Source organism: Pogona vitticeps, chromosome 7 (assembly GCF_051106095.1).
Source record: "Pogona vitticeps strain Pit_001003342236 chromosome 7, PviZW2.1, whole genome shotgun sequence".
Classification (NCBI taxonomy): Eukaryota; Metazoa; Chordata; class Lepidosauria; order Squamata; family Agamidae; genus Pogona; species Pogona vitticeps.
This window is the reverse complement of record NC_135789.1, coordinates 17,333,597-17,353,888: the sequence shown is the minus strand read 5'-3', so window position 1 is coordinate 17,353,888 and position 20,292 is coordinate 17,333,597. Positions and strand designations below refer to the sequence as shown.

The following is a 20,292-nucleotide window of genomic DNA, read 5'->3' as shown; positions in this document are numbered from 1 at the left end:
GCATGCGCTTCGCTAAAACTCGTTCTGAAACGGCTACGTTCTTTTTTAACAGGAGCGCTTTCGTTACTTTCGGCGATTAGCTTCCTCGGGACTTTTTTTGGGGGGAGCATGGGAATGGGCTTCCCTTTAAAGGTTTGGGAGGGGATCCACTACTGAGGCGAGGGGAGAAAAAGAGGATGTGGGGAATACTTTGTGCATGCTCAGAGGACCTGCAAGTGAGCCTCCAAAAGGTGTAGGCAAGTGGCGGTTAAAGGCATCGACGCCTAGGGAAAAAAAAGATACAGAATTACACACCTTAAGAAACACCTATTTACAGTGGGGTCTTGACTTAAGAACGGCTTGAGTTAAGAACATTTTGACTTAAGAACCGCTCTCAGGAAAATATTGACTTGACTTACATACTTAGATTTGAGTTAAGAACTGAAAAAAACCCACATGGGAGGCAGGGAAAGTGCAAAATGTGAACTTTCAGTTAACTGTTGGCCAGTGAAAAGGGTGCCTGCCTGCTTCCTCACTCCTCCCAGCGTTTAGAGAGTGGATTGGGAGACAATCTTCAGACTGCCTGGTACTGTCCTGCCTGGACTGTATTTTCCCTGCCTTCCCTGAACCTTTCTTGACCTAAGAAAAAAAGAAACAAAATATCCCCCTCTAGTGGTCGAAGGCAGAATAGCAGCTTCCCATTAGTTTCTATGGACGGAAAAGAGCAGATACGGATCAAATGGTTTTCAGTGCATTCCTATGGGAAATGCAGATTTGACCTGAGAACTTTTTGACTTGAGAACCGCCTTCCAATACGGATTAAGTTCTCAAGTCAAGACCCCACTGTATTTGACATTTGCCTATTGGGTTTTTTCCAGTGCCTAAGTACAGAAATGAACTGTAGTGTATTGGGAAAAAAAAAGAATTAAATTAAAATGGGAATTTAAATCGAAATCTCTCTTGCCCGGAGAAATATCTATGATCTGGGAGGGGTTGGCTCTCTAGCCCTGTTAAGATCCCTGCTGGTCTCTCTTCTTTGGACTTAAAAACAAAAAAAAAACACAGTAGGTTTCCACAGGGAATCGGTTTTAAGCCCCCACCCCACCCCACAGATACTGAAAAATGCGGAAACAGCAAACACATTAAAAGCAAAAAGCATGCTGCTTATATAACGCCCCATAGCACTTCAAGCACTCTCTGGGCAGTTTACAAGTTAATTATACAGGCTACACATTGCCCCCCCCCCCAGCGAGCTGGGTACTCATTTTACCGGACCTCCAAAGAATAGAAGGCTGTCAACCTTGAGCCACTACCTGGGATTGAACCCCAGGTCGTGAGCACAGTTTTGGCTGCAGTACAGCAGTTTAACCACGAGGCTCTGAGTCTATACAGTGCATTGCATCGTCTCTGGCTCCCTCTAGTGGCTAATTTTGGAAAATACATGCAAGGAATACATATAAATAGGTATTTCTGGGTTTTTTTAGTATTTTCAGCCAGCAGATTAGAGAAACAGTGGATACTGATCCCGCGGATAGAGGGTCCTGCTGTATTTAAACTGGACATGGCCTGGGGAAAGCCTAGTTAACTCCTTTCTGAGAAGTGTCCTCTGTAAAAGGGAGCCATGTGGCTACCTTACATGATTTCCAGGCTCTTTCTCATATGCCCCTCTCACTAAAACAGGAGAGGAGAGCATGTGGTCTTCTGCATGGGGGTGGACTCCAGCTCCCATCAGACCCAGGCCAGGACGGTCAAGAGTCGGCAATTATGAGAGTCAGAAAACAGCAATGGGCCTGGTGACAGAGTCTTCCTCACCGGCGCTTCAAAACTTTCCTGAGAGGGGTTGGCACAATCAACTTTCTCTTTTGTGCATCTCACACTCGCTTCTTTGCCCCCAAGGATGGCTGCGGAAGCCAAAGTCCCACTGATTTAATAGGCCTCCTCTATCTGGGGGCGGCTGTCTGAGGCATGGATCCTGTGTACTCCTTTCCGCTATTTCTTAACTCCCGTGCATCAGATCCCCTCAGGTGCCTGGGGTGGATCGTGAATAAAGGATCGTGAACCCTGAGAATAGTGTGTGTGTGTGGGGTTATTCTTGGACCCCAAGGCCCATCAGCCAGAAGGCCCCGTGGCCCAAAATGAGGGCCCGGTGCAAAACAAACCTGGGAAGCCCAATCCATTTTCTTCTGCACCAGAGGGCAGGACTGGAACTCAGGAAGTTACATTTTAACTGGAATTGGTTGCATTGCTTATCGTTTCTGAGGGCCCCAATTGCCATCATCATTGTGGTTATTCCGAGTTAATTCATTGCCTTGCATATTATGAACCACATGGCCGTCCTTTGATTGCCCACAGGCCAGGAAAAGGCCAAGAATTATTCTCTGGCTCCCTCTCATGGTCGATTCTCCCATTGCACCTTGGCCACCTTGTTTAAATTTTATTTTCAGTTGAACCTCTGCCATGGCAGGATACTCATTCTGAACCCCACCTCTGTGGATGCTGAAAAACACGGATGATTGCAAACACAATTTTCCTAGTGAATGCTATACATATTACAGTCTCTGGCTCTTTTTTGGGGCCGGTTCTGGTAACATCACCTTTAGAAATAGATATTTCTAGGACTCTTAATATTTTCAGACCGCGGATTGGTGAATCAGTGGATACCGATCCCACAGCTAAGGGGGTCCCACATGATTTATTTTCACCCTGATTTTCCCCCTTCAAGCTAAAGGCCAACTCTTTTCTGGGCTGTATGGACAGAGCCCGACCCACACTTCACACCCATCATCCCTCCCATTATCCCTGTAGGGAGTGATGATGTCACAAAAACAGCAGCCGCAGAACCATCACAAGTTCCGGAGGCCTTTGGGGAGGCGGGACCCTCCATGTCGGTGGTGAGGTCGATCGAGCTGGTGATCCCCAAGGAGGTCTACGTGGCCGGCTCGGACGTGGCCGGGCAGCTGGTCGTCCGGCTCCACAGCACCCTCGTGGACCCTCTGCTGAAGGTGGAGCTGATCGGCCGCGGCTACCTGGAGTGGATTGAGGAGGCAGATGGGGAGAGGGACTACCACCAGCAGGCCACGTGCGTCAACCGGGCCGATTACGTCCACAAGACCAAAACCTTCCAGATAGAAAGTGAGGAGTGACACACACACACCCCCAGCCGCGGGAGAGAGGGGTGGGAACTGGGGGTCGGGGTGGTTTCCTCGTGACACAGTGGTTAAACTGCTGTACTGCAGCCAAAACTCTGCTCACGACCTGGGGTGCAATCCCAGGTAGCGGCTCAAGGTCAACTCAGCCTTCCATCCTTCCGAGGTCGGTAAAATGAGTACCCAGCTCGCTGGGGGAGGGGGGGGAGCAATGTGTAGCCTGCATAATTAACTTGTAAACTGCCCAGAGAGTGCTTTAAGTGCTATGGGGCAGTATATAAGCAGCACACTTTGCTTTTTTGCTTCCCCCCCGGGGGGGGGGGGTCAGCCACGGGCGGCTTTGCGGGCCAAATGAGGCTGCCAGGCAACCTCTTTGCTGTCCTCTCTGCTGGGTTACTGGGGTGTGACTCGTGACCCCTAAAAGTAACTTGGGAACTGCCCGTTCCATGGCTTGTTCCCTAAAGTAACTAGTGACGTGTCATTGTTTTCCTGGTCGCTGGTTGCTTCCCAGCTCTGGGAGGTTTTCCTGTTGGGGAGGAGGTCTGTAAAGGGCAGCCCTCCCTCGTTCACCCAGGTGCAGAAGGATGGGATTCGGAGTGGCGGGCCCGCCACTTATAGAGTCCGAGATGTTCCTGGGATCTGACTTTGTTTTCAGAGGCCACCTTAAGATTCCCTGAGCAGGACCCGCCTTGTTCCACCTGTGGGTTTGAATCTCAGAAATGCTGGGATTCAAACCCACAGCATTCCATAGCGTTTCCCTCTTGGGCCTTCCGGGCCTTCCTTCGGGCGAAGCAGGTGGCGAGGCAGGTGACAGACAGGGCGACGGTATCACTTACGACACACACCGTAAGCCTGTCCTTGAGGTGCTTCGGACCAAATTACTAGGCTGATTAACGAGGAATCTAGTCATGGCACTCTTGGAGGCGGAGAGGCATTGGGTCTTGTTCCGAGGATGTCACACAGGACTGGCGCGCCTTGAGTGCCTTTTTGACAAAGCTGGAGAGGGGACTAAGGAGTCCCGAGTTCGAATGTCAGACATGAACTCATCCGGCATCCAATGGACCACTGGAGCATCTTCTCTGTCCTGAATTTCCCCCCCCCCCCATACATTTCTGCAGAATTTAAATTATATTAAATTATTCTCCCCCTTCACCTTATACAAGTCCGGACGGACTGCAATGAGCCAGCAAAACGTGATTTGAAACACTGAGGACTAGAATCCTGCCTGCTCTTTAGAGTCGGCTGGCTTGGCTTGGCCTGGAAAAGGCCAGGCTTCCCACACGCCCTGGAGTCCTGCTAGAAGCTTCATAACTACAAACCCCAGCATCCCTGGCCCTTAGGTTGGAGACGATGGGAGCTGGAACCCCGCCACCAGTGGACGGATGAAAGGCCCCCACCTGGTTCTGTGGTGTTCTGGAGGCCGGTCAAGTTGACCAGGATGCTCAGTGGCATGGAGTGGACGGAGTGATGGACTAGGATGCTGGGGAGCCGAGTTCGAATCCCTGCTCAGCCACGGAAACTCACTGGGGGGCTGGAATTGTTCTGACTTCACACGCGCGCACATACACACATATACTTCACCAGGTCTTTTGCTTTGCTTTGGCCTGCAGGAAACTGGCTGGGTCCCGGCGTCCATACCTTTGACTTCCATTTCGTCCTGCCTCCCAGCATCCCGTCCACCTTCACCAGCCGCGTTGGACGGATCTCGTACTACCTGCAGGCCCTTTGCGCCACCCGGGAGCTCATCCTCAGGAAAGAGAAGAAGTACATCCTGGTCCAAGGGATCTCCATTTTCCGCCAGGACACCCTCGAATCCGAAGTAAAGCCTCGGGACTCTTTTGCCCTAGAGGAGGGGGTGGGCGGGCGGTTTTCACAGAGAACAAATCAGGCTAGCTCTTTAAAATCCTGAAACAAGGTGTCGACAAAACTATTTTGGTGTTCCCCATCCACCATCTGAAAAATAAAAAATAAAATAAAAATTTCAAATCCCTGCAAGTTGAAATCTAGCATATCAGGGAGGGGAGGAAGTCTCGCTCTGTTTTCACTGTGCTGCTGGATTTCAATTTGCAGGGATGGTCGTAGGTTTGAATACGAATGCTAGCATAGATCCATATAAATCTATATAAATGTTCAGATAAAAAGGAAATCTCGAGCGGTACAGTCGCCCTGTTGCTTTGGGGGGGGGGGAGTTTGTTTTATCCTTGGAGAGAACTAGAGACTTGGGAAAGTTCTATGAAGAGGGAGGCTTTTCGCCAGACGTTCTTAAAGCTGGGGGGTCGGCAACTTGTGCCCCCGGCCAGGTGTTGCTGGAGCTTATAGAGAGGAACCGACGAAGCCCTTCTGGGAGCAAAAGTCCTCAAAACACGGAAGGCTTCCGGGTCGATCCTTCAGTGTGGATTCTCCGACTTAAAACACCATCCATGGGGCCAAAAATATAGAAAACGTTGGAATCCAAACAGCGTGTGCAACAACCATATGTATTTTGACTGCTACATATTGTCATATTTCGTAACATTGATTCATCAACATAAGGGTGATGTTGCAACAATTTATTGCACAGTCTTCAAAAAAAGGTACGCAGGTTTCTTGGTTTTTGGACGATGGTTCTCAGGATTCTGGGCATCGTAGTTCTCAAAGCCACAAACCTGCCCCCCGCCCGATTAGGAGCACATCGCTTGCCTAATAATGCTCTAACAGGTCAGGCCGTACGTGGCCCTTCGGGGGATGTGGGACTCCGGCTCCCAGGAGCCCTAGCCAGGATATCCAAGGGGAATGGTTGCTGGGAGATGTAGTCCCACGGCCTCTAGCGGGCCCATTTGGCCCACACCCGAAGGCTCTCCAACGGCAGAAGGCTGTGGGCCCAAGGGGGTCCCTCCCGCCTGCTTTGCAGCCGGGTGTCAGGATTCGAACCCTGAACCTTGAACCCCCACCACTCTCGCCCACCAATCCCCTCTTCTTTCCTCCCGAACCCCTTCCAGTTCCCTTTAGTGGTGGAAGTCCGGAAGGTCCTTCTCTACCACTGTTGCTTGACCAGCGGGCCTGTAACCCTCCGGATGTCCCTGGCCCGGAGCATCTACGCCCCCGGCGACACCATCCCCTTCACCACGGAGATCACCAACGAGACGGGCAAGTCCATCAAGAAGGTGGTCTTCGCCCTCCACTCGGTGGTCCTCTACAAGGCCTTCAACCTCCGGGCCGAGCGGCGGACCCTGGAGCAGCGGGAGGAGGTGGCCCGCCTGGAGTCGCCCGTGGCGAGCGGCCGTGGGGAGGTCACCCGGATCCAGAGCACCCTCCCCCTCCCGGAGGTCCTGCCCGTCAGCAGCGACGCCCATGGGCCGGAGGACATCATGGAGGTCGGCTACGAGCTGACCGGCATCGTCCACTTCCCCTGGTGCCTGAAGAAGGTGGTGGCCAAGATCCCCGTAGTGGTGAGGAACCCGGCTCCTGAATGAAAGGCCCGGGAGGCTGCCCCCGACCCTTGACCTCTTCTCCCCCACACACACACACTTTGAATTTTTATATATATATCATATGTAATAATTACATCAAAGAATATTTATTGTTTGCCAGCAGGTCTTCTTTCTAAAGACATGCATCAAGTAATGCTGGAGTGACCCAGATCAATTAAAGTCCAGGATACGTTTACGATTCAATGGATCTGTGTTGATTCTCTCTGTTTGTTTGTTTTTATTCTATGTTTGTATAGATCATGTTACGCCTGATCCATCCATCCATCATCAGCTCCTTCCTTCCTTCCTGCCTTCCTGCCTTCCTGCCTTCCTTCAGGCTTGATTTGATCATAGGCCTACCTGTTTGTCTTTTGGACAGTCCTGGGGGATCCGCTAAGCTCTCCTCCTCCACCACTTTTCAAACAAATCAGTTCCCCCCCATCAGCTACCTCAATTGTCCAGCTTTCATATCCACACAGGGTGATCAGAAACACAAGAATGTGCCTTATTGTCGCCTTGGTCTCCAGGGACACACTCTTACAACTTGAGGATCTTTTAAAGTTCTTTCATGGCTCCCTTCTGAATTTCAGTCTTCTTTTGATTTCTTGGCTACAGGTTCCCCTTTAGATTGATGATTCGGATTGATGATACAAAATCTCTAAACCTTTCCTTTTCTTCATTGTCGAGATTCAAACTGTGCAGTTCCTCTCTAGCTGTCCTTTTGATCCTCTTCGTCCTGTTCAACCACAGTCCAGCTCGAAAGGCAGCCCCCCAACTTTTGGGAGCCCCAGATTTCCCAGCTCTGTCTTTGACGGGTAAGTACTTTGAGAGTAGCAACCGTTCCCCCCCCCCGATCGTTCAAAAAGCTTTTATTACAAGAACATTTCATAACGAGCGAAGACAGAGAAAAAGAGAAAAGTGAATGACATTCCATTACAATCAAGTTCATCAGAGGCCAACCGGAACAAGAAGGAGATCACATAATAGTGTCGCCAATTCATCTTCCAGAATTATTTTTTTCATTAATCAGTTCAAGTGAGCTGGTTCTGGAGTGGGTCTCTGGGGACCCCAGACTTCAATCCCACCTGTCCCGCTTTGTGCCCTGTTTTAGGCCCACTGGGTTGGGGCACGCCTGTTTCTACGGATCCAGGAGAGCCGTGGATCCTGGCGGGTCCCGACATTGCACCTTCGTTTTGCAATTCACGCCTGCGCCTCCAGTTGCAATTGGGCCGAGGAATGGAAATCCCGAGTGGTTTGCCAGGTTCCTGCTCTTCCACCCATCACATGCTTAGCAATTACCTTTATTAGCAGGTGCTCGGGCAGGCTGGCACAGGCGGGAAGGAGGTGAACGAGGAGAGGAGACAAGCACAGGTAACCGAGAAAAGCTGCTCCCTTAAACTGTTCTCTTTAACTGGGAAGCTCAACCGTGTCCTTCGCGTGCTGCAGGATCAGAACATTTGTGATGATGATGATGATGATGATGATGATGATGATGATGATGATGATGATGATACCTTTGCTCTCCCGAAGCGAAACAGGGCTGGATGGGAATCTTATCCAGGTCGGAGAGATGGGTGGAATTCCGTCCAGCCTGTTGCGATCCAAATCGATTTATTTCATTTATCTCCCCTTCCTCCTGGGGGCTCAGGGGGAAAAAAAACTGGTTTCTTTAGACTTAGGACAGAAAGAAGTTGGGAAGTTGATTGCTTTAAACGGGAATGCAGGAGAGATGATGATGATGATGGGAGGGGAGAAACAGTGACTTTGAGAAAGAGGCTGGGTGGTTTGTCCTGACGGGTTCTGTTCTGCATCAGATTAGGAGCAGAAAGGAGGTACTCTGCGGGTATGGCTGTGGTCGGGAGGGTGCCGGGGTGGAGGCCAGCTGGAAAGGGCCAACCGGAGAGGCTCGGAGGAGAGCTGACGCCTCTTGCCCAGGAGGGTCGACTGTCTGGCTGTGGAGCCAGAGGTTGGGAGTTCTCACAACCACCCTAGGAGGTAGGCCAGGGGTCAGAGAAAGGAAAGGGGTCCCAAGTGCCTTTTTACGCACAAGGGCGACAACGTTCGGGCCCAGGATCCCGTCGGGTTTCCCCCAAGGCTTGGTTTTCTGGCATCTCTGGGCGCCGGGCGCCTTTACGAAGAGCAGGATTCACAGGGTAAGGCGGAGGTTTCCGCCCATCTAAAATCAGGCACAAAGAAAGCAAGAGCTCAAAAGTAAGACATTGAAGAAACGAGGTTTCTGGTCGTCCGGTGCCCCGTTTGTGGGACTCCCTGGGGGTGGGATCAGCTCGTTTGGCTCGTTAGGGCACTGTCCTATACGGTTTCCCTTCGCCAGACTCTTCTAGAGCGCTATTGTGGTAGCAGAATAGCCCCTCCATTAACAGGGGTAGTGTATCTTGAATGACTAGCTAAGAAGGGTTAATTCGCCTCCAGCCTTCCCGTCCTTGTTTGGGAGCTCCTTAGAAGCCTCAGATTAACTCCTGTTGGGAAACGGGACGATTCCTCTGGTCTCCCCACAAGGAACTGGGACGAGCTAAACAAAACCTCCATGGGCTGGAGCAGCCTACCTCCGTGTGCCACGGAGAAGCTGCTCGGGAAGAAAGATTGCCCTCCCACCTCCGAAAGCCACTGGGTGAACTGGTCAATGATTTCCTCAGTCTGTTTATCTCTTGGGAATTATATAAACCGGACTGTGACTGTGTCTGTATGTGTGTTTGTTTGCGGTATGGGAAACCAGGGCAGTCCGACCCGGGTGCTGTTTGGGTGAGATCCAGGCTTCCCTCGTTCGTAACCATCCACCCATTCTAACGCAATCGTTGGCAACCACAGACACCCCGTGATAAAGTTACTCAACACGATCTCTTTCTTAAGTCTCGTCCCCTCCCCCCTTCCTGGTCAGCCTCATGCCAGAGATGGAGGCTGCACAAGACGGACAGGTGTCTGGAGCCTGTAAGAAGAATTGACCCCTGTCTCTGAGGATCATCCAGTCCAGCCACCGTCAGGGCAGCCCAGTTTGGGTGTGTGACCCTCTCCTGAATCTCGTTGGCAAACCAGGCAGGGGTGCTGGGCTCAGCTGGGCAACGGGGCCTGGTGACTCTGATGTCAGTGGGGCCTGAATCCACATCCGGGTTTTACTCTGGAATGTCCAACGCACCGGATCTATTTTAGGGTTCAGCATTCTGTAGAGGTCCTGTAAAGTTCAGGATAAACCCAGAGCAGATCCTATGGCATCAGAACCATTTCTAGCAGCGAAGCCACCTGAACCTTTGCCAGGTCCTAGAACGTGCCGGCAAAGGTGCAACGAGATGCTAGATTTCCAAGAAGTTACATTTTAAAAGGAACTCTGTGTGTTACTCATGCCTGCTCATGAACCAGGTTGCTGTTATCATTATCACGCAAGCAGCTCGTTGCATTGTGCATTATAAACTCATTGTACTCCCATTATCACATTTTAAACTAATCTTTTTCAACTTTTTAAAAAACCACTAACCACTTTGATCTTTTTGATTTAACTTCTGCCTGTTGAATATGGATATACTTTTAATTTTTTAAAAATGCAATGACATAGCCTAGCATGGTTTTAACTGTATCTGTGTTTTTTGTTTTTTGTTTGTTTTTTAATCATTTGAGATTATATCCTTACCCAATAAGAAAGCTGGAGTGAAATGGAAATCAATCAGGAGAAAAGTTTTGTTTTGTTTTGTTTAATCTGACACCCTCCCGCCCCCCACAAATTCGAGGGGGTTTGCTCTAGCAGTCAACGCTGATAATGCATTTTTTAAAAAATATAGTAACAGAAAAGAGAAAACTGAAGAATACGTTCCTTGTGCTTTGGGATCAATAAGAGGATAGTAGAGAATCTGAAATGGGTCAGTGGTTTCTGTCTCTACTCCCCTTCCAGCCCTGTGATTCTATGATTCTAAGGACCACACAGCTTTCTTTCTTTCTTTCTTTCTTTCTTATTCATTCATTCATTCATTCATTCATTCATTCATTCATTCATTCATTCATTCATTCATTTGGAACTGTTGGAAGTTCCTTCCCCAACACGACTGCCAAGAATCGCAGCCAGCGCTTTGCTCCACAGCTTAAACCAAAGGCGCTCCGTTTCCAGAGCTCCCCATGGACTTCCCTCGGACTCTAGAGGGGTTTGCCCCATCCGAGCATCTTTTCCTGTAATTTCTTCTTTTTTGTGACTCTAAAAAAGACTCCTGTAGTAGCTGAAGGGAGCTGTTGTGTTTGGGCTGTTCTTCTGCTGTTGTTAGCTGGCTGGAAAGCTCAGTGGTGTTCGTCTCTGGCTAGGTTGGGAGTTCGAATCCCCCCACTGTGTGCTTCCAGGAAGAAGAGCCAGCCTGGGTGGCCTTGGGGGCTCAGCTGCACCCACCCAGAAGACGGGAAGGGGGAACCACTTTGGAGAACTCTCTGTTTGGGAAAACCAAGTCAGAAGGATTTATTATTATAAAATCTGGGGGAGGGGGGAATGCTTCCTGAATACCTGTTAAAATATCCTTAAATGTCCTCTAAAAGTATATGTCACTTGTTAAACTTGGAAAAGAACTTGGTAAGTGCTAGTTGTATGACTTGTCGCCATACCAGGAATTACGGTAGTTACAGCCCACTGAGTTACTTGTGAGTAGTTTACTCTCAAGCTGTGCCAGGCAACAGAGAGCAGTCGGAGGACGGGGTCAAGCCCGTGGGCTCCAGGAGTAAGCCGCCTGTTGTGTCTCCTGCGCTCTCCCTCCAGATCCACCTGAGTGTGAATGAGGGGGAGAGAGATGGATCGGGATCCTTTTTGGCAAGGCTGGGGTCCTCTTGCAAACATGGACCTTATTCCAAGCAGAGGCTCTCAACCCTTCGCTTGTCTTTCCTCATTGGGATTACTTCTAGAGTTTGTGATCTCATGATGATGTTCACCGCTGGGGTTGCCAAACTGGTTGTGCTTCTCTGGCGGCCGTGTGTGGGCGGCCGTGGCGCCTGATGCATTCTTGAGATGTGCGGCGTAGCTTCGCCCAGGGCCCCAAACCTGAAGTCCTTCCCGGCCTCTGTGGGTTTTTCAAGCCCCTACAGGACGATGGAGCTTAAATCCGGAAGACCGAAGCGTGGGGATGGATGGCCAGCCACTGAGGATGAGCAGAAAATAACAGAAGCTTGTCCGATCTTATTCATCAAGATAGACATGCGTGCAAAGAAGAAGAAGAAAAAAGGTCACAGCATAAAATTGTCATGTCCTGGTTACTCGTACCTCCTCTGCGCTCCGATTGAGTGAGGTCAGAGAGGAATAAAATGCAAGATGTCTTATCTGTGGCCATATTATGAGAGCCTTAATGTATGTAAAATAAGCAGTGAGCCATCAGAAACATCCTGGTGTTGATACGATAATCAGCAGTTGGGTTTGGGGGGAAAAAACAAGAACACACCCTTATCTTGATCCAACCCACAGGGAATAGGATTGCATTTCCTGATCCGACCTCAGGCAGAGCCGTTCCTGTTGTTGGCTCGATCGGTGTTCCTGAAGCTGGGTTTATGCCTTTCTTTTTCCGCCTTTAGACTTAACGCTTCGCTTACGCCATGGCCAGCGATGTGAAAGGCAAGAGCTCAGAGGCCCCAAGGACGGAGGTAGGTAAAAATATACCCCAGTGCTATAAGTATGGTCCCAAAGTTGGAAGTCCTTTATCTGTTCCCTGAGTTTGGGCGAAGCTGTGCGGAGCTGTAAGGAATCTTCCACTTGGTTTGCTGAGGCTTGGGCCTGAAATGCTGACTTCTTGTGTCCGGAGATCCTGGTGGTGATGGAAAGGGCTGGCTGCCCAAAGACTGGCCAGGTGTGACCCATGGATCCTTGGGGTGGGGCAGGAAAATCTGCACAGGAGATCCGGCTTCAGCTGTCCATCCTGTAAGGAGAGCCTTGATCCTGGTACAGATGGGGAAAGTTAGATATTTCTTTTTTCCAACTGTAACCTCTAGAGAATATTTCCCCCAGCTAGGCTGGCTGTGGGACCGAGAGTTAAGACGCCATAGTGTTGAGAAGCCCCGGGTTCAAGATCCGGACAAGACCATCGCCTGAGACCCCAAAGAGAAGAGGCTGGGTTCTCTTTGAGGGCACCGCCGTGGGGAGAGCTGAGCAGGGAAGGCATCTGGCTTTTTAGGAAGGGTGGGAGATCCTTAATTCGGGATGGAAAGAGATGCGCAGAAGCAGGGGATTTGCAAAGGCTCTCCGGACCGAGGGTAACGTTCTTCCGCCCGCCTTTTCCCAGAGCGTCGTCACCCGGGTCGCCAGCCTGCCGTTGGTCACCTCGACCTACGACCTCTTGTCTTCTGTGTACGCCTACGCCAAGGAGAACTACCCGTGCATCAACACCGCCTGCAACGTGGCAGAGATGGTGGCCTCGATGGCCGTGGGAAGCGCCAAGGGCGGCGTCCAGCCCCTCGTCGGTCACCTCGAGCCCCAGAGTGAGTGTCCTGTTGGGCATTTTCATTCTGGGAAAAAAAAGTACCATCCCATCCCAAGGTCTCCCCCTACGAGGCCTGCTAGCGTTGAAGGATCGCTCGTTCACCGCCTCTGGGGTGAAGGCAGAGGCCGGGGTCCAATTCAAGCTCTCCCTGAGCTCTAAAGGGCAGGGGTGTGGCCCTTATATAGACCATCGCGTCGCTTCCAAATTTCGGTGATCAGTGAATGGGTGGCTGGAGAGCTCAGGGGTGGAGATTGCTAGCTGCAGAGCCGTAGGTTGCGAGTTTGAATCCCCCACTGTGTGCTTGGGTGGCCTTGGGCCAGCCGCACCGTCCCAGAAGAAGGGAAGAGGAAAGCGCTTCTGCGTATGCTCTTCCTGGAAACCTTAAAAACGGTTGGCATAAGTCAGAATTGACTTTCTATTACATTATTATTATTATTATTATTATTATTATTATTATTATTATTATTATTAGTAGTAGTAGTAGTAGTAGTAGTAGTAGTAGTAGTAGTAGTAGTAGTAGTACAGTATTAGTATTATTATTAGTAGTAGTAGTAGTAGTGGTGTTGTTGTTGTTAGTATTAATATTAGTATTAGTATTAGTAGTATTATTATTAGTAGTAGTAGTTATTGTTGTTACTGTTGTTGTTTTGTTATATATTCATAAGATCTTATCATTAACAGCCCTGCTTAGTTCTTGCAAATGAAAGGGACAGGATACATTTGTTTGTTTGTTTGTTTATTCGATTTATATCCCGCCCATCTGGTATATTCTACCACTCTGGGCGGCTTACAGAATAGCAAAACAATTAAAAAACATAAAAACATTAGCATACAACAATAACAAATAGTGCAGGAATAAATAAATAATAAATAGCAAAGCAAAAGAAATCAGTAGTTGACAGGAGGGAAGGCCTGGATGTACATCCATGTCTTCAGCTGGCATTTGAAAGTACCCAGCGTAGGGTACTTTTATTAAATGAAATAAATTTAAAATTTTAAAAATCCACCTGTTTTGCTCTTTAAGCAAAGTGCAATAATTTTTTTTTTAACATGGAATGCTAAAAACAAAAACAACACATGACTTTTTGGTTTTAATTCTGCCTCAACAGTTGCAGCCATGAATGAATACGCTTGTAAGGGTCTGGATACTCTGGAAGAAAGGGTGCCTTGCCTTCACCAGCCGGCTCATCAGGTAACCAACTACATCCTCGTTCTTAATTGTGCATTTAATGAGCGAGGGCTTTAGTAGTGCGATCCTTGGCGAGTCTTTTCTGCCAGGAAGACAGAAATCCCCCAGAGCTTGGGAAGAATGGGTCCCAGAGAAGCCAGGAGCTATGGGGTTCTGCTCTTAACATTGGCTTAGATAAAAGGATTACGCCACCCATGCGGGCCCCAGACTTTGGAGGATAACATTTCGGGCTCAGTAAAGCCCCCGAAAGACTGAAAGTGTGATCAGAGGGCGTGAAAGAGCGAGTCGTTCGGCCCTAGGCAGCCCTGGAGTCCCCTTCAAGGCCTCACGGAGGGGGTCACGGCGTCCTGAAGCCTTTCTCCGTGTTGACCTTACACGTGTCTGTTCAGAAGTGGCCCCAAAGGGTTGGCTGAGACCCGTCAAAAGCCACGGTCATAAAGTTAACCCTCGTGACCCTCACTCACCCCGGGTTAACTGGTGAACGCTCCAATGTTGAGGCCTTCAAGAGATGAAACCGTGCCAAACACGCGTCCGATCTGCTTTGATTTGGGGTCCTGCCTTGAGCAGGGGGTTGGACTCGATGGCCTTAGAGGCCCCCCTTCCGACTCCATCAATTTAGGATTCGGCTGAGGTCTGAGAGTACGAACCATCTTTAGTGGACCCGCAGGGCGGGAGGATCCCGGGTCTGATCCTCAGGGCAACCACTGGAGTCCTTCTGTCCCATGGAGGCTTTTCTCTCCCCTGTTCTTGATCTGCTTCCTTCGACCTTCCAGGTCATTGAAGAAGGCGTCACGCTGGCCAAGTCGGTGGTTGGTTCGACCGTCCACACCGCCATGGATGCCGCCAACGGGGCCAAGCACCTCTTCACCCACCGGGTGACCGCCGCCGTCGACCTCACCAAGGACATCGTCCAGGATAGCGTCGCGTTGACCAAGATGGTGGTGAACTCCACCGTCAACACCGCCCTGAGCGCGGCCAACGAGGCCAAGACCCTCGTGTCTCACCGGGTGACCGACGTGGTCAACTTGAGCAAAGAGACCGCTCAGGAGAGCGTTGATTTGACCAAGGCGGTGGTGTCCTCCACCGTCAACACCGCCCTCCAAGCGGCCGCCGGGACGAAGGATCTCTTGGTGACGGGCCAAGTGAAGAATTGTGGGGCCGCCCAGGAAGGCATAGAGATGGGCAGTTTTATACAGCAGTGGGTTGCCACCGGAGTGGATGCTGTGCTGGAGAAGACCGAGGAGATGATCGATTACTACCTTCCCATGACAGAAGAAGAACTGGGTGAGACAACACGTTTTCATGGCTCCGGGGCAGGGCGTTGAGCTACGAGGTTCATCCTCCCTCATCACTGGCTGGGGCTGATGGGAGTTGTAGTCCCTGACTTGCAACCGGTTGGAGAAGGCTGCTCGGTCCTATCGGCCAGTAGATCCCAGCCTTGGGGGGGGGGGTGTCACCCAGATGTTCTTGGACACAACCTCCCAGAAGCCTTCACCCCTCACTGGGCTGGCCAGGGTTTCTGGAGGTTGAACCCTGCCGAGGCTGGGCCCTCTGAAGACCCGATCACGTTTGGGATTTGCCCTGTGCACGTGATCAATGAGCACACCCACTCATCCGCTTTCACGCTGAATCACAGCTCCACCCCTGTCAGATAAGGATCGGGACCAGTCGGAGAGCTGTTCCCTTCAAAGGGGACCAAGAAAAACAAGTTAATGATCCCTTTGCAGTCTGCAAAAGTATCTGCACGCCTTCTGCCTTCTTCCGTGAGGTCAGGGACAAAGCTTCCTTGCAGCTAGAAAGCCAGGGTGCTGGGGGGGGGGAACTAAGTGACATCATTTTCTCTGCAAGGCGGAATCAGTGGGCTAAGTCTGATTCTGAATATTCCAGCCGAAGCCGATCCACTGAATCCAGATCGATCTGCATTGCACCTCTGTATTTTCCAGACTTGACTCAAATTTGTGGCAACTTTTATTATCACAGTTTGGACACATTAACTAAGGCTTGGACAGATTCCCTAACCCTAAGCCTTCCTTTCCTTTCTCCCATGGCTACTTCTCTTTGCAGTCAAGCTGGCCACAGAAGTCCAGGGCTTCGGACCGCCTTCCCTGGAGGATCAGCGCCGGCAACAGAGTTACTTCGTCCGCCTGGGGTCCCTCTCCAGCAAGGTCCGCCAACGGGCCTCCTTGCATTCACTTAGCCGGCTGAATCTCATCAAGGAAAACACCCAGAACACCCTCTCCCAGCTCCAGCGGGTGATCAATCTGGTAAGGTTGGCGTCCTTGACTGAAACTTTATGACCACCTTCCCTGCGGGATCAGCATCTGCGGATTCACTTATCCACGATCTGAAAATACTGTATTAAATATATGGAAATTAAAATCCTGTTTATTTCTAAAAATGAAGTTACCAGAACTGGCCGCTAGAGGGAGCCAGAGACAATGCTATGGATGGCATTCACCAGAGAAATATATTTCCATGGTGTCATTACCAGAACTAGCCACAAGAGTGTGCCAGATATCATGCTATGCATAGCATTTGCTATAATCCACATTTTTCAATATCCGCGAAAGGGTTGGAATTGACCCCTTCCCCACAGATACAGGGCTCCTACTGTATACTCTAAAGGTCCCCTCTTTGACAGACATCCAGCGAGGGGAAGCAGTGGGAGGGTGGAGAAGTTTGATCTGGTTTCTAGTCTCATTCAGCCATGGGACTTCCTGGGAAATCTTTCACTTGATCCACCTTGCAAGGCTGTTGTGCAGATAAAAGCGGAGGAGAAGTACTGTCTCAAGCTCCCTGGGAGGAAAACGTAATCAGTGTTGGTTGTCTTATAAAAATCTTTACATCCTCCTCTCTCTCCCCCCCCCCCCCCAATTTCTCCCTGGCGCCTTCATAGGTCGAGCACCTGAAAGAAGGGGTCGGCCAGCAGTTCCAAGAAGCTCAGCTAAAACTGCACCAACTTGTGGCGGAATGGACTGGGACGCAGCCGGGAGACGCCTCCGTCGGAGACACACCGCCAGAGGTACCTTGGAGACCCTCTCCACCTCCGGAAGGAGGCTCTGGACCTGTATAGAGAGGCCCACCATGGACTGTAAGCCAAGGGTGGGGATACTGGCAACCTCCCAGGGGCTGCTGGACTCCAAATCTCATCAGCCCCAGCCAGGGAACCCAAGAAAAGGAGGATGGCTATTGTGATCTGACAGGAGACAATGCTTCCTTTTAGACCTTTAAAATATTTCTTAAATTCCGACTGAAAGCCTATATATAAAGATGCTCCCAATTTCCTGTCCTCCTTTTAGTTTATTTTGTAAATGCAAATCCAGACCACTAGGCAGTCTCCTTGACAAGGGCTGGACCGGATGATCTTTAGGAATCCCTTCCAGCTCTGCCGTTCTAAGATCATGATGACGAGAATGCTTTTGCAGGGAGGTCCTCTAAGCCTCGTATCTCTTCTTTGCTCAGGGAAGTTGGGTCTCTGGCTGCGGAGTCCAAAGTGGGGAGTTCGAATCCCCCCCCCCCCGCGGCGCCTCCTTGACCTTATGCGCTCAGTGTGCCTTTCTTTCATCCGGACAGGTGGAGTCGCGCACTCTGGCCATGCTTCGCGTGGTCACTCAGGATCTGGGACCGGCTTACCTGCGGCTGGTGGGCGGCATCGAAGGCCTCCCCGTCAGTCTCCGGGAGAAGGTAGATCACGCCGTCTCCAACGCCCGCCAGCTCCACGCTTCCTTCTCGGCCGCGGGGTCCCTCCGGGACCTCTCGTCTGACCTCCTGGCCCAGAGCCGGGAGAAGATCGCCCAAGCCCGCGAGGTTCTGGAGGCCCTGGTGCGATACATGACGGAGAGCACGCCGCTGAATTGGATCATCGGGCCTTTCCGGCCCTCGCCGGCCGCCCCCGAGGAAGGGGAGATGGAGACGCCTCAGCCCGGTGGCCAGGAGGGAAAAGAAGGCGCCGAGCCGGGCGATGAAACCTCCCTGTCGGAGATGATCCTGAAGGAGACCAAAGCAGAGCAGAGATCGGCAAAGGAGGAGGAGAAGAAGGGGGAAGGAAGTGAAGCCAAGGAGACCCTGGAGGGCTTGGTGGCCACCTGGTCTGACATGCCCAAGAAGGCAAGGAAGCGGGTCCTCAAAGAAGCCACCAAGGAAGGAAGCGGGCAGAAGCCCAGCAAAAGTGCCCTCAACCAAGTCCCAGAAAGCCACAAGCAGCAGTAGCTGCCCCTCGCCTGGCTTCTGAGAGGCTCTGTCTTGCCCGTCGGATGCCCGCTGTCAGCTTTCGGTCCTTCATGCCAGGGCTGGGCACCATGGGATCCTCTTAGATGTCCTCCCCCCCACTCGCCCCCGGATCTTTCGCTCCCGGCTCTGGTGCTTCAGGTGGAGGGGCATTTCACTCCAGCGTGCACGCATGGGGACCCTCTCTGCGGTGGATCAACCCCCGGGTGCCGACGCTCGTCACGAAACGGCCGGCGTCCATAAACCCACACGGGCAAGGCACCTGGGGGATTCTCCCAGTTCTGTCTGTGGGGCACCACCGCAAAATCCTCTCCGGAGTTCATCATAGAATAACGGCGTTGGAAGGGGAGGCCCTGAGGCCATCCAGTCCACCCCCCCTGCTCTAGGCAAGACTCCAATCAAAGCAGATCGGACCAACGTGGAAGCTCTCCCCGGGGCTGAAGGTCTCTCCCGTCCTTGTTCCAACTTGTCCAGCGGGCTTCGCTTTTGCCCAGGGTCTTCCTGGCTGCTCCCCCCCCCCGAGGTCACCTCCCCGATTTTTCAAAGGAGAACCGAAGTTTTGTGTTTTTTTGGGGGGGGGCTTGCTGGGCCAGGAGAGCCAGAGGAAAAACCCAACCCAACCAGTGTCTGGCCTTTTCTTGATTCTTTCTCCCTGTTCCCAGGACCCGATGCGAATCTGTCTGAGAAAACTTGAAAGCCTTGTCATCCCCGCAAGCAGATCTCCTGTTTGGAACAACCTCCTTTGCCCCCGCCCCTCTGCATTCCTGCTTTCCTAAAATCCTGGGTCATTTTACCATTTAATAGCTGGAAGGGCTCAGTTTTAAGTCAAACTATGTACATGGAATTCTCCTTCTGTGATACCTGGTTGCAGTAGCTATTAGCAGAATATATAGTGGCATCTGTCTGTTAGCATAATGCAGCAAAGATGAAATTTAAGACGCTGTGTTAGAATCAAGGCATCCTTCCCTTCAAAACCCTGTGTTTCTAGTCCTCATTGTGGCTGCAGACTAACTTGGAAACAGTCGCGGGAGAGTGAAAGGCGGAGCCGAAAGGCTGCCCAGGAAAGGGAGAGTCCTCAAAAAATATAGGAAATGGAAGGAATATAAGAAGCAATGGACTTTAGGTGTGCCGAGGTGGAGGTCAGGGGGATAGTGGCAAAAGGGTACAGGAATTTTTTTGTGTAGCTGCTTGTTTCTCTCCCATGCTATGTGGGGAAAATAAAATATAAGTAAGCAAAGCTTAGAGGGTGTGATTTATGTTGGCTTTTCTTCTTGCAGAATCTAGACTTATGGGAAATGCTCCGGGTTGGTGGTTCCCGTCCAGATGGTTCTTAATGGAGTGCGGCTGGAAACAGGCTCTCCGGCTGCCAGTCCCTCGGTTTTAAGTAAAATGCAAACACAAGAGTAGGTGCTTGCCTTTAGAGGCTTTTAAAAAATGAATAAATCTTGGTATAATCTGCAAGCTTTCAGGCATCAGGGTGGCTTCTTCAGGCTTGCGCCAGAGAACTGAAAGCCCCCAAAACTTCACGGCAGGACAGATCTTTGCCAACTGTAATTTCATAAGCCATGCAACCAGTCGGGTGGTTTTCGAAACAGCTCCCACCCCGAGGCAGAGGGCAAGAAGCATGGAGGCTCGACAATGCGGGGAAACACTGGAACCCTCTTTTTTGGGTATGTGCGTGTGTATTTTCTGGGGTTGTAGAAATCCTTCCATGTGACAGTAAAAGCCTTCCTGGGAGGAATTAAATTGGACAGACTCCACATTTGTTTCTGCCTGCTTCCCCAGAGTTTTGGGAATCTTTCTACATTACGAATCTTGTTCATAATATTGTGTGTGTGTTTTCTTCATCATCTTTT

At 50.8% G+C, this 20,292-nt stretch overlaps 2 protein-coding genes across 2 annotated transcripts; both read left to right on the top strand.

Moving 5' to 3' along the window:
• The first annotated feature begins 2,861 nt into the window (after window positions 1-2,861).
• ARRDC5 (arrestin domain containing 5) lies at window positions 2,862-6,901 on the top strand. Its single transcript, XM_020794232.3, has 3 exons — window positions 2,862-3,111; window positions 4,736-4,944; window positions 6,104-6,901. Exons 1-3 carry the CDS (start codon window positions 2,862-2,864, stop codon window positions 6,575-6,577), a joined length of 933 nt encoding a protein of 310 aa, XP_020649891.3. The 3' UTR covers window positions 6,578-6,901.
• Window positions 6,902-12,004: 5,103 nt separating this feature from the next.
• Window positions 12,005-19,673, top strand: LOC110079239 (perilipin-3). Its single transcript, XM_072978168.2, has 7 exons — window positions 12,005-12,187; window positions 12,823-13,018; window positions 14,130-14,212; window positions 14,983-15,493; window positions 16,274-16,473; window positions 17,106-17,231; window positions 17,783-19,673. Exons 1-7 carry the CDS (start codon window positions 12,140-12,142, stop codon window positions 18,416-18,418), a joined length of 1,800 nt encoding a protein of 599 aa, XP_072834269.2. The 5' UTR covers window positions 12,005-12,139; the 3' UTR covers window positions 18,419-19,673.
• Window positions 19,674-20,292: the final 619 nt, after the last annotated feature.

Coding starts and splice junctions, on each gene's coding strand:
- LOC110079239 (XM_072978168.2), top strand. CDS start 12,140: ATGGCCAGCGATGTGAAAGGCAAGAGCTCAGAGGCCCCAAGGACGGAG. Junction 13,019..14,129: donor CGGTCACCTCGAGCCCCAGA/GTGAGTGTCCTG, acceptor CTGCCTCAACAG/TTGCAGCCATGAATGAATAC. Junction 15,494..16,273: donor CATGACAGAAGAAGAACTGG/GTGAGACAACAC, acceptor TTCTCTTTGCAG/TCAAGCTGGCCACAGAAGTC.
- ARRDC5 (XM_020794232.3), top strand. CDS start 2,862: ATGTCGGTGGTGAGGTCGATCGAGCTGGTGATCCCCAAGGAGGTCTAC. Junction 3,112..4,735: donor CAAAACCTTCCAGATAGAAA/GTGAGGAGTGAC, acceptor TTTGGCCTGCAG/GAAACTGGCTGGGTCCCGGC. Junction 4,945..6,103: donor AGGACACCCTCGAATCCGAA/GTAAAGCCTCGG, acceptor AACCCCTTCCAG/TTCCCTTTAGTGGTGGAAGT.